Source organism: Thunnus thynnus, chromosome 2 (genome assembly GCF_963924715.1).
Source record: "Thunnus thynnus chromosome 2, fThuThy2.1, whole genome shotgun sequence".
NCBI lineage: Eukaryota > Metazoa > Chordata > Actinopteri > Scombriformes > Scombridae > Thunnus > Thunnus thynnus.
Window position 1 is genome coordinate 24,876,240 of NC_089518.1, and position 13,823 is coordinate 24,890,062.

The 13,823-nt window shown below is 39.6% G+C and overlaps 1 protein-coding gene across 1 annotated transcript; it reads left to right on the forward strand.

The window, feature by feature from the left end:
* Positions 1–481: 481 nt before the first annotated feature.
* Positions 482–12,189, forward strand: rab3c (RAB3C, member RAS oncogene family). Its single transcript, XM_067612429.1, has 5 exons — positions 482–725; positions 1,816–2,040; positions 5,518–5,636; positions 9,252–9,376; positions 9,676–12,189. The coding sequence occupies exons 2-5, from the start codon at positions 1,816–1,818 to the stop codon at positions 9,864–9,866; spliced, it is 660 nt and encodes a 219-aa protein (XP_067468530.1). The 5' UTR covers positions 482–725; the 3' UTR covers positions 9,867–12,189.
* Positions 12,190–13,823: the final 1,634 nt, after the last annotated feature.

Below are 13,823 nucleotides of genomic sequence, written 5' to 3' on the forward strand. Positions count from 1 at the left end.
TTATTATAGCTACTGGAGTCAAATTTAAAACTTACAACTGAAATATTACAGTGGACAATATGGACTTGTATGGGAAGGTAAGAAGCATAATTTTACTCTAAAGCTTGAACAGAGAGCATGAAACGCTTTAAATCGTCATATACGGTCATTATGTTTTAGAGAGGCTGAACATTGACACCGAACAAAGGTTTCCAGCTTTATTGCTATTTTAGTCTTGCTCTTGCATGATGGGAAAAGCCTGTAGGCGATATTTCTAATGCTTTTTTTTTTTTTTACAAAAAAACGAACTACAAAGGTTTTTTGCTGCGCTTCCACACTATATCATACAGCTGCTGACAGTTGTGACGCGCTGCATGCTGAGTAATGTAGTCGAATCTCTTCTTTTGCTGCCGTCCATGCTGCCGTACCTTTCGTCTGCGCCCGTGCTGCGGAAAAACTACAACTCCCATCTTCTACCTCTCGTGTAACGTCAGACCCACGCACGAAACGCACTACCCTTTGCTCGTGCTCATGTCATGCGAGCCAGCTTCGTCAGCTCAGGAGCGCGTGCCAGATCCAACGCGCAGGGGACAGCTCCCGGGTGCTGAAATTGTTCGGCGCTCCAAAGAGAGAAAGAGAGACACGGAGGAGGGAAGAAAAATCAACGCCTGCATTAGACACAAATATAAAAACCGTATTCTGCAAAACAGGGGCAGACACAGATAGAACCAAGGCCTTCAAAACAGGTTTGTTCACACAATGTCCTCAACGCATTGTGCTAGTTTAATTTATTAATAGTTATGTGGAAGAATTTCATTAATACATCAAATGACCTCACGCACAGAATTGCTTGTCTAACATTAGCTGGCATGCAGCTCCCTGCTCAACTATATCGTGTTAATCTCATATCAGATCTACTGATTCTATCGTGGTGTGTGTAAACGCCAGCCTGGCACTGATATTTTGAAAGTGATGTCCTTGCAAATAATGCCTCAAAGGTGTTTCTTTTTTTCCATACACGGAAGCGAACAGAAGCCCAGGGCAGGATGTGCAGAATGGAGGTCCGGCATCTTTTATAGCTGGATAGGCTAAAAGGAGAGCTAAGGCTGCACATGTTTGACATATGATCGCAGTGGTTTTTGTCTTAAACATTCACCTTGGAGCACCTTGGAGCAAAGGTGCTCTTGTCATCTTGGTCATAGTACTGTTGTCCTGTTAGGTCGCTGACTGCTGACAGGCTTGCATAGAAATGTGTAGGACAGGCGTTGTTCAGATGAAAGGTTGGGGTTACTATGTATGAAATCGTTGCACCTTGGTTGAAACAAAAGAGTGATGTTTGAACATTAAAAAGCAGTATTTTGCTCTGTTAATGAAAATTATATCGGATCATATCACTCAAAGAAGTAATTGCACCAATAACAACTATTGTATAACATAATGTATGAGAATAATGTATAACAACTTAATGTATGCAGTAATTTCCAAAGTAATGGCTTTAGAGAAGACAAACTCAGCTTTAAAAAAAAAAAAAAAAAATCCTGGTTATCTAATACTCATCAATACAACAGCTTGCTGTGTTGGTCATGCTGGTTTGCCTGACACAACCTTCTGTCACCTCTGGTCTGTGGCATGTACGACAAGCTTGTACTGCACCGTCTGTACAGCATCGAGCTCTTTCTCTCTCTTTCATTCCCAGCCTGTGCACATAAACTGGAAGTTGGTTTGTAGAATAAATGAAAAACATCTTCTGTGCTTCACGTTAACTCAAGGTGAAACTCTTAATGCATTCTTTTCAGAGTCTCTTTTTTTTTTTGTTTTTTGTTTTTTTTTTTGCAGATGGCTGCCACTCAAGATGTGAAAGGGAAAGGGGAGGGAGGGGACCAAAACTTCGACTACATGTTCAAGCTGCTGATCATCGGCAACAGCAGTGTGGGCAAAACATCTTTCCTGTTCCGCTACGCCGATGACGCCTTCACCTCGGCCTTCGTCAGCACAGTGGGCATCGACTTCAAAGTGAAAACCGTGTACAAGAATGACAAGAGGATTAAACTGCAGATCTGGGTATGAAATATTAACATCCAAGCATTAAACATTAACAAGTGAGCCACAAAATGTTCGATTCATTCATTTCTGCACTCCTTGCCTGGTCAATGCCAGATTATAACTTACTTACTTGCTGTTAACTCTCGAAGAGCCAGTTTTTCCATAAAACCCTTGAAGATTTGCAAAATGCTCTACTCATGGTAATTTATAGAAGCAAGAAAAACACATTTCGAGACTACAAAGCAGCAGTGTACAGCAAGCCCCAGCAAGTCTTCCTTCCGTGTCACTACCTCTTCTTTGTTATGCCAATCTTGCACAAATTTCCATTTAATTCACTTAAATAGAGAACATTTGCATGTTGAAACACAGTTAATGTCTGGGAGAAATCTGTTTTCTGTTGTCCTCCAAGGTCTTCTGGAGGACTACCTAAGCTTTAAGGGGGAAGGGGCTCTTCAGTGACGCCCTGCCCCCTCGTTTCTCTTGTTCTCTCCGTCTTTGTGTTTCTGCAGAGTGACTCCTGTCTGTAAAAGGCTGTCAATCTATGCCCAGAGCCCACTTTCTCCTGACCTCTGCCCATATCTTTCTCTGTTGATCAATATATTTCAAGGACTGTGACAGGTTGTGACTTGATGGCTTTATGCTTGGACATAGAAAAAAAAAAGTCCAGCACACACAGGATCACCTGTGCATTAATTCAATTTTAGTCTTGTTTCAGCTCTTAGAGGACATATCAGGTGTGCTTGGTATGCTTAGAACACACTTCCCTTTTCATCTCCTATTTAAAAAAAGCCTTTGCATTATGCTGTTTCTCAAAAGTAGAATATATATTTGAAGCTAGTCCTACTTCTTTCATCATTTCAAACAATAATAAAGGACATTGATGTCAGCACTAGTGATCTTTTGAAAGATCAATTTAGACAATAGGACAATTTTCTCTCATGATGTGACATTTTTAACCATCCTTACTATAATGTTAGTGTTTAAATTTCATTCACGTTTAACAAAAACAAACAAACAAAAAAAAAAGGTTCAGTTTCTTGTTCCTTAGTCTAAAAACCACATGGCACATTCTTAATTAATTGAGGAAAGCTTCAAGAGATGGTGTGTTGTGTTTTCGTGGTTTGACATTCTACAAAATAAGTGCGGAGACAGATGGAAGTCTCAACATTTCTGACAGCATGCTAGTAAGTGTTAGTTTGCCACACAGCGGGGAAGAACACAGAAGCAACACCTTCCTGAGGATGTGTGGGAAACTGAAGAATGTCTGAGGCTGTTTAATTAGGAGTTCATCTGAACTGTTGAAGCAGATTTTCCCGCAATACCTCTGAGATAGTGAGGGGATAGATGTAATTGTTCTCTCTTTCTCTATTTCTTTCTTTCCTGTCAGTCTGTCTCTCTCGTCCTTCTTTCGTTTTTACACGAAATGCCAACTTTCCTATAGAGGTTTTGTTCTCTTGTCATAATAGTTGTCTTTTGCAGCAATTAACCATCCCCCGACATTTCATGTTTGCTAATCGCATAAGAAAGAGACAAAGAAGAAACGTTCCAGCACGAAGTGAAAGCTGGGTTTGAACAGTTACATGACGGGCTAATCGGGGTAATGTGTTTTCATCATTAGCAAAGACAAGCATATTCAGGGAGAAAAAGGACTGGCCTAGCATCCAGCTAATTGGCCTGTCTTCTTTAATTGGGCTCAGAAAGAGCTGAGACTTACGGTATGTGGCTGTTTAAGGTGATGGCTATTGGCTAATGTCATCGTGGTAGTCGCGCAATTAATCTGCTGAGAGATAAAAGCATCACGGTGCATCATAGAATTGTTCCTGTTGTCATATTTGGCTGAAGTGAACACAGCACAAAGCTTTGCCAAGATGAACCCTCATGAAAAACTGAAACTCACTTTACTGAATGAAGCAGAGTTCAGGCGAGAGTCAGCGTCCACTCACTACCTCTCCACTTGGAGTAGTCAGCTTCTTGGATTGATTTCTGATGAGATGCAGACTACAAGCGAAGCTTTTCAAGGAGCTCCAATTCACGGGACTCAGCATTTCTTTTTTTCCCGTGCCGCTGTCTTTTTAACTGAGAACAAGCGAACCGGCTCACTAAAATAGCACGGAAATGCAAAGGTCATTATCAAGCACTCAGCTGAGAATCAATAGGCTACTGAAACACCTAAGTCTGACAATTTCAGACAAGAAAAAAGATATATGACTGCTGCATCGTGACTTAGTACATCTAGTTTGAATTTAAAAAAATCACAAGCACTTCAATGAAACATCTTCATCATTCCCTTTTATATTGTTCAGACTGTCAATCCACAAAAGATACTATCAAGACAACACAGAACATTAAAAATGCACACATTCACATGCATTTCTATGTGTTATTGTAAACTGACAAAAGGTCCTAGCCGTGGTGGGTGGAAGCTCGGCAGGCCGCGAGCTCTGTCTCTGTGGAGTGAAGGTCAGAGCTGTCCTCTGGCTATAACAGGCACAGTGTTGCTGCAGCCATGTGCAGACTGACAGAGAGCAAACCACAGTAGCAAATACAATCCAGTCCTGCCTGTCAGGCTTCTGTTTAACAAGAGCCAAGTGGAGCAGCCAGAAGTCCTCTATCATGATTCACAGGGGCCTGCAAACACACTTGTTGTGGGAGGAACAACAGTGCAGTAAACATACAGTATAAATAGGAGGGACAACACTGGGATTTTATCATTATATAACTAAATATCATAAAACAACAAATGTAGAACCACATCCACAGGCAGGTTTATAGATACATAGTGAGCAGGATGAAGATCAAACAAAAATATTCCCAAACTCAAAATTGTCCGAATGCATGTCTCTGCCGTTCTCATGGACACACTCACTGTCTGTATTTTGATCCATTAGCATTTTCATTGACATCTTGTAGCAAAGGCTGCAGTGAGCGCTTGTTTCCAGGGTAATCTGTGTACAATGTACGACTCCTCGAATGCTGTGTAATCATTCGCTTGCTTTGCCTTTGAGCAATTTGTTCAGCCTGATCATGAACTGCAGACATTTTCCCCAATATTTGAATGATTTTACTTCTATTTTTATCCCTTTTTTCCCCTAAGAAACGCATGGCATAAGCTGAGCTCTGAATGCTGCACCACTGAGTCTTTAACACAGCTGAGCGATTGTTTTATTGAGGAGAGGAAAAAAAAAATCGATCACATCAGCCAAAGCTGAATCGCTGTTTTTGGCATCTCATCAATGCAAAGCCAGCGAGGCAATTAGCATAATGATTATTTCCACATCATGAACACAATAAATGAAGCAAATGAAGTTAATGTGTATATATATAGCATTCTAAATTGTGCTCAGACATGTATAAATAGCTGCAGATTAATAATGTACATGTCTGCTCATTTACTGTTATGGACAGTGCATATATGTGCTCCACAGGGTCATGTCAGTGTCGCTGTGCCTGGTAGTGTGAGTGTCAGTCATGCTTAATCATGTTGTCTGTGTGTAGGACACAGCAGGCCAGGAGCGCTACAGGACCATCACCACTGCCTACTACCGCGGGGCCATGGGCTTCATCCTCATGTATGACATCACCAACGAGGAGTCTTTCGGTGCTGTGCAGGACTGGTGAGTAGTGTCTGGTTTAATGTTGGTCTGTTTTTGACAGTTTTGGATGTAGATATCCTCTCTTAGCCCCTTTTATATCAACAGAACTTCCTGTTTGTTGCCATAATGCTATCAGTTGGCACTACAGTTTTTTTCTTTTGAAGAGAAATATATCTACAAATCAAATATCCCTATCCATCCATCCACCCCTATCTCCTGCTCACAGTGACAGTACAATTCTTTCTCTCTAATATTTGGCAGGCTTGTACGTGCACATCTTGGGGATCTGGGGAAACTTGTTAAGGTCACATCTTGTCCATTCATGAGTCACACAAGCGTCTGCAGGCTGAACAGTAACTCTGAGCCAAGCCCAAATGTCGGTGATTTATGATTATGCATTCATGTCTAAAACAGGACTTGGAAGGCTACATCCGATCAGCTGCAGAAACCAGGTTTCTGGGTTAGCATTCTTGCTCCAGAAACAACACATTCTCACATGTACATCACAGCTAGGAAGTCACAAATGAGGTGAAACACAGAGGAATTTCAGCTCTGCCAGTAGAGATAAATGCTTGTTGCGATTTACATTTTGCTGATCTTTCTCCTCGTGGCTAATTCTCCACAGGTGACATGGTGAGAAACTGTCATTTTCCATTTTATTTACACCCTGCTGTTCTACATTTATCTCTCTCTGCCAGCCCAAAGAGATTATAGGAGCACAGAATGAGCATTTCTCAAAAAACATTTTTCTGGATCATCATGGTAATATTCTCATGATGTTACACCTCAAACACTTTGGTTCATTGGCTATTAAAAGGAAATCTTTTTCCAAAAACCTAGTTGTCATTTTGACTACCAGCTGAAATTTGATAAACACATCAAAACAGTTATTCAGTCCTCCTCCTTTCACATTTCACAAAATACACCCACTGTTATCCACCAGTTGGAAATGGTTATTCACGCTTTTGTGTTCTCCCGCTTACTGTAATGCTCTTTATTCCTGCCTAAGCCAAGATGCTGTTTCCCAGTTACAGTTAGTCTAAAATTCTGTAGCAAGATTACTCACTAAGACTTCATGTCGCTCTGACATCAGTCTGGTTCTGATTTCACTACTCTGGCTTCCGATTAAATTTAGGATTCAATTCAATATCTTCCTCCTCATCTATAAGGCTTTAAATGGTCTTGCTCCAGAGTCTATTAGTGAAATACAGATGCCTTATAGGTCTGCTAGGCCCCTCAGGTCCTCTGAGCTTGGCCTGCTAACACAAGGGGACTGTGCGTTTGCTGTGCTGGGTCCCAGGTTGTGGAACAGTCTCCCCCTGGGAGTCAGGTTAGCAAAATCTCATGGGTGTTTTAAGTCACAGCTGAAGACCGATCTTTTTTCGAAGTGTTTTTGTGCTTGAGTTATCATATACATGATTTTGAATTGTGATGCCTTTAACTGTTTTTGTTTTTATTGTGCTATGTATTCTGTTGTAATTTCTTTTACTCATCTTTTGTTCTTTTAACCTTGTATCCTTTTGTAAAGTACTTTGTAACCTCGGTTTTGAAAGGTGCTATATGAATAAAATTTTACTTACTTATTTACTTAGTTACTCACTTACTTACTGTTACATCAGCTGCAACGAAATACTGATATGAATCATGTGCACCTGATATGGATTGTGATATTTGCAGTTGACAGTTTAGGTTCATGCCATGTGGCTTCCACCCATTGTTGGACTGTGACAATCACTATTAAGGCCAGTGTCTACTCAGCCGTCGTCACTTAGCTTGCAGCACTTGACAGCTGCTTTAGGAAGCACCTGTCATGGCAAAAGCAGCTGCATATGACTTAACGGAACGTATATTTGATTGATTTGACTTTAACTGGGGGATTAAATGTACAACTGTACAACTTATTAGCACGAATCGTATTAAAATTCTCGGGTGATATTGCATTAAAGTGCATTTCTTATATGCAATGAAAATGAGGTGTTCTTGTAAAGAGAGGTTGGAGCCAGACACACTTATTATTCTTTTAAGGCCTGTCTGACATTTTGATGGAATACTGCAGTCTGAGCAGTGTCTGTAATGGGTATCTTAATAATAGAGCCAAGTGTGTCACTAGCAGCGACAATCCTCACAAGTTCCCTGTGAGCTTACTTACCCAACAGCGCACAAATCAACCAGCTGTATACAAGGGAAGAGGCGTTTTTTTTACCCTTCATATAACCAGAACCCCTTTTTTGCCTTTGCTACAGGCTTGAATTCCACTTTCACTTTCCCCTTGTTGCTTGTGACAACATTGCAGAAAAAAAGAGGTTGCCCTGGCAACAGCTCCTTCCTCAACTGTGCCTGAATTAAGCCTGTGACGTGCTCATTTCCTGCCTGTGACAGAGATAAAATTGGGAAATATTGTAATGCTGACATCAAGTGTAGCATTAAAAAATGATGCAAAATTGTGTCATGCACAAACAATTGAGTTTATTACAACCACAAAGCTCAATGTCATTTACTTTCTTTTTTTTGTCCTCTCTTGAGGCCAAATTGTATTAAAAACACAGCTACAGACCCATTATAGCCGGCATATGTAGCTCTGCTGGATGTAAAACAAACACAAGTGGCTTTCTGCTGGTGAATATTATCTGCAGATGGATTCAAAGTGACCCACATCTGAACCACTATAACAAGTCAGAACTGGACAGAGAGAGGAGGAGAGTCAACATCCTGCTGCTCTCTCTCTCTCTCTCTCTGAGTCGTTGTTTCTTCCTTTCTTGCTGGCTCTTTCTCTCCTGTTTCCAGCCTGTAGTGTATTCGCTGCCCTACTTTTAGACAAACTGCAACACCACAGGAGATATATGTTCCTTAAATTCCTCTCAAAATGTGTGTGGAGGTTAGAGCAGTACAAGTGGGTTATCATGCAGGGGCATATGACATGGCTCACAATTCAAAATATTTCTTTAAAATATATACAGTACATGTGGTACAGGCAATGGTACATTTTAAATATAATAATTTGGTGATTTTTTTGTCATAACCATAATGGTTTAACACTATTGGTTTAACACTCTTAACTGACAGCTTAAGAGTTAAAGACACAGGGCTCAAATAATAATCCACTGGTTCCCATTTTCAAGGTGTATTTATCTTCTGTATAGTTACTCATCATTTAGTATTAGCTGACAAACTATTGTTTAATGTCTAATACACAAGTTAGCAAGAGCAGCTAAAATCAAATATAAAGAAAGACATTAAAAGTAGCCTGTATGTTTGCAGGACAGAGTCCGGGTGGGTATGAAAAACATAACATAGCTGCAACATAGCAAATAATACTCTATGTCTGAGTGATAGAGATTACATATTTTCAGTATATTGTGGCAGTTGACCCACTTTTCCGCTGGTACCATCGATGACTCAAGTATTACATGAATGCCATCCAAAACCTGATGTAATCGCTGTTCATGACTGGTCAAAATGGCAAACAGACTTAACATCTTGTCCATGTCTCTGCCATCTTTCATGTCAATTTGTAAAGGATCCCATCCAACAAAAATTGGCACAAAAACAATCCCAGCAAGTTTTTATAAAACACAGAAACAGCATTTATTTGAGTGTGATGTATCTTTTTGTGTATTTGTTTCTGATTACGTGCAGGTCAACCCAGATAAAAACATATTCGTGGGATAATGCACAGGTGGTGCTGGCTGGGAATAAATGTGATATGGAAGAGGAGAGAGTGGTCTCAGTGGATAGTGGCAGACTGCTGGCAGAACAGTTGGGTAAGCAACATTCACCATTTTATGTATTTCAGATAGGGTGGCACTATTATTGTATTAGTGTCATTACATAAAAGCATGACATGTTTGGTTCTTTTTCACCTCCCAGTTCTTACAGTATGTTGTCATTTTGAATTTTAGCAGAAATTCTGCTATGTAGAAGGAGCTTTGTTTGCAAAACCTGTTCAGCTGCAGCAATAACTGTCAACGCTTTGCTAAAAAATTACAGAGAATATATTTATCTTGTGACCTTTTCCTCTGTCCCCATGTTTTTATGCTACTTGTTCTTCTTCTTGCCAAAGGATTTGAATTCTTTGAGACCAGCGCCAAGGACAACATCAATGTGAAACAGACCTTTGAACGTCTCGTTGACCTTATTTGTGACAAGATGTCCGAGAGCTTGGACACAGATCCGGCTGTCACCACAGGAGCTCCCACTGCCAAACTCACAGACAGCGCTCCGCCCCTCCAGCAGCCCGGGTGCAACTGTTAGTGACCAGGGTCAGGAGGGCAAATGGAGGGCAGCGCAGATCTTGTAAGGTGATAGAGTGTGCAGAGTTTTGTTCTCCCTCAGCATAATCACTCCTGCTAGTGCTGCTTTCTCTGGACTACAATTCAAACCTTGTTTAGTGGTAGAATTACAAAATGCAGTCGTATTATCTCTCAACCTTTATCACCTTATATCAAGAGCGAATAACCAGACAAACAGACATGTCTACTGTAAAATGTGTAATGTTACAGGATATCAAGGATATACTCTTAGAGACATCATAATCTCATTCTTTGGCTAGTTAGTACAGTTATGAACCAAGTATGTTTGATAATGCTGAAAGTAGTCCATAGTCAGGCTGTACAGTTAATCCTAAAGACCTTTAAAATCTTTTAAGACCTAGAGTAATTATACAATGGGAGATAGAGTCAGTGAGTGCTTTAATAATTATTTGGTTTTTATTTTTTGTACAGTATGTATTTTCCTTTTATAGATTTATTTTATCTCGTAAAGCTGCCAAATCTTTGAATTAGGGCACTATAGGATGTAGCGGCTTTTTTTTTGTTTTGTTTTTTGTGCAGTGTGTCTGTGTATGAATGGGTGGCCGTTGCGTGAATGTACAGTGTAGTAAGTGTGGATTTGCATGAGTGTGAGTATTATGTTTGAGTCACAAATGAGTGCAACTTGTCATCTAAAAATCATCTACCTTGGATAAAAAAATAAGTGGCCTTTTAGCATCTCCAACATGGCCTCCGTAAGTTCCTCTGTCATGCTTACATTTGGATTGAATCCAGTATGTGTATTGTTGGTGTGAGTACTATTCCACATTTTGTTGTCTGTAGATGTGTGATTCCTCTGATAAGTATCTTTAAAAAAAAAATCTAAATCTTAAAAGCAAATCTTTCTATGTGCTTAGTCTCTAAGAAGACCCTTTATAGTTTGATGCGACGAGCATGCAGCCAAAAAGTCAATCATATGTGCTGTTTTTTCTGAAGATAGGCCTTACCCAAACCTAACCATCCCCACCTCCACATGATAGCAATGATCCAGCATTTCCATTCAATAAAAATCTCACACTTACAAGGCACAGTACAGTGTATGATATACAACTGTTGATCAGCTCCGGCATGGAATAAACAGCCATATATATACAAAAAATAATGTTTAATTTTTGAGTTGGCATGCTTAAATTCATGTTTGTGCTATAAAATTTAGTCCCTCTTTGGAAAAAAAAAAATCTCAGTAAGCTGTTTAGGAAGTATCCCCTAGCAGTCATATACAGTGCTGTTGTGGTCTTAATGATAACTTTAAGTCCATATAGTGTAAAAGCTGTATCTTGTTTTAAAATCCAGAAAGCCTTTTGGTTCTGTAGAACACACGCAATCCATAATATCAGTGTGCCAAAACATTACTGTTCCTTTAGCATTGTCAGTTGTTTGTTGCATAGTTGAATAAAAGTTCCAAAAAATTGCATGAAGTCAGTCCTGACTTATCTATGTAGATTTATATTCTAAGATAGTGTATATATCACTCTATGTTACAGATTTAGGAGCATTTTCATAGCACTTGCTGTGAGATGCAATGGGCCAATAAGTGCAATATTTTATTAATTAAACCCTGTACATAGTTTCTCCTGTCCTCGACTACAGTGACCCTATCTGCAGTATGTGAGTGACAGTTTGGTCAGAATGGCTCTGAAACTGATGTACAATCTCTAAAAAGGAGTGTGTGCTTCATTCAGTAACTGCAGTCACTGAACGTGTGACTTGGTGTGTGTGTGTGTGTGTGTGTGTGTGTGTGTGTGTATGTGTGTGAACTTGCCATATTGAAGAGACAAATTACATAATATAGTGTATTGTTTGTGTATACCTTTTGTACAAATGTATTCACGTACTATATGCTGTTCCTGCTAACGGTTGTATTATCATGTCAAAATGAAGTGTTGTTGTGAAAGATAGTCAGGGAGATAACTAAGTCCATGCCATTATGCCATACTGTTGTAATTCCAAGTAAAGGGATACACATTAACTATTTCAAAGACCTTTGCGCATATGTGTACACGTGCTTTGCGCGTGTGTATCTGTGTATGTGTGTGATATTATAATTTTATGCTAATAGCCATGAAATAAATTATTGTATTGATCTCAAGTCAAGATCCATTTAATAGAGGAATAAGTAATGTGGCTGTTCTGATGCCCAAACTCTGGTCAAATCTCATTTTAGAACTCTATGACTTTACATATAACTGAATATAATTGTTTCTCAGAGTGCAAGCAAATTAAGAAGTTTGTTTTTGCGATCATAGGAAATAAAACAAATTCTATCAGTGGGTTTCTGTAGTCTCATTCGCTCTCTGCTGACGAGATGGAAGAAGGGATTCACAGGCTACTGGCCTCCAACACAGACCTGCATCTACATGCCTTCTTCCATTTCTAGGGGATGTCCACCACCTAGTGTTGCAACGCTGTGACTGCGCATAACATGCAGTGTTATGGCTGGTGATTTTACTGTATGTTAAACATTTGGCATTATACTGTATTTATTTACATTTCCGGTGAGTCAGAGCCAGTGATAGAAAGTGCATCTTCTCAAGTACTGTATTTGAATAACTATAATAAATATAATTATAATTTCAGAGACAAAAATTAAACATTTACTCCTGTCTTCATCCCAAAAGACTATGATGCACTGCTGTAGATGAAACTAGAGAACAGTACACAACATAGTTACAAATAGGTTCAGCCAACAATAACATTAAATGCTAATTACATGTTTATGTTTTGTAATTATAATCTAATATTTAATAATATAACACCAGCAATAAAATCAAATTAAGTACATTTACTCAAATACTGTCTTTAATCATAATTTTGAGGTACTTGCACTTTACTTGAGCATTTAAATTTTATGTTACTTTACACTCTTAGAGAACTATACTTGAATATACTGAAAGCAATAGTTACTAGTTCTTATAAAATTCTGGATTTTACAAACAAAACATGTAATGCAGTTATACAGTAGATTAAACAACAGTAGTGACAGTAGTAAAGTAGTTAATAGTAGATTCACCTCTGCCAGCTACAACATGAAAATACTGCTTACACAGTACTGCATCAGTAATAATAATCCAACAATATAAGGGAAGGTGATTGGCATCTGCTGCCTCCTGCCCATTTGCACTATTGCAACTTCTTTAAAGATATAACAGTGTTTATTAAACTTAGCAAAATTAGCAAAGTTAACAAATGCTTCATTCAATAAACAACTATTCTAAAATCTAATTCTACCAAACAGCTATGTACAGGGTTGGACACATGCAGGGGAATGTGTGTGTGTATGTATGTACCAAGATGGTGACTTGGCCTGACGTGATGATGTCGTCGGTCTACGACGCGGACGTGACTATGGGAGGAAGTCACGTCGCGCAAGAACTGGATGGCAGAAGTATGGCGGTGTCTTGGTTAAACTGAAGCAAGATGGCGCCACCTGGTGGTCGGTGTCTTGCACTCACCCAATTCCGTGAAAAACACACTAGTTTGATGGCGGATAAGGAAAAACAAAGCAAAGCTTTGTCCCACGTTATCTGACCATCAGATGTGCAAAACGATGTCGGTGCGTGTATCTGTGTGCGTGTGTGTGTTGGTCGCAAGAGAGGGAGAAGAAGGAAAGAAAGCGATCGTGAGGGGAAGAGAAGTGGTTCCTTTGTCCACAGACAGCGTGTGGTCAGACGGCAGTCTGTGACGCACGTTGTCTGGTTTCTGATCGACAAAGCAACTTACTTTCTCACTCACGGTGGCACAAACACAGCAGTAGTCTCGAGCGGGACAAACACAAAACAGTCTAGTGTGGTGAACACAACTAAACAGGCAGCAAACGTAAAATACTCCTCAGAGTAAACAGAGAAAAATTGACTCTGCGGTCCGTCAACTCACACAACAAAACAATAGCAATAAAGCTAAA

What these genes read in the sequence shown, in the direction of transcription:
- rab3c (XM_067612429.1), top strand. Translation starts at nt 1,816, where the DNA reads ATGGCTGCCACTCAAGATGTGAAAGGGAAAGGGGAGGGAGGGGACCAA. An exon ending in GGATTAAACTGCAGATCTGG is followed by an intron (nt 2,041 to 5,517) that starts GTATGAAATATT and finishes GTCTGTGTGTAG; the next exon opens with GACACAGCAGGCCAGGAGCG. An exon ending in ACTGCTGGCAGAACAGTTGG is followed by an intron (nt 9,377 to 9,675) that starts GTAAGCAACATT and finishes TTCTTGCCAAAG; the next exon opens with GATTTGAATTCTTTGAGACC.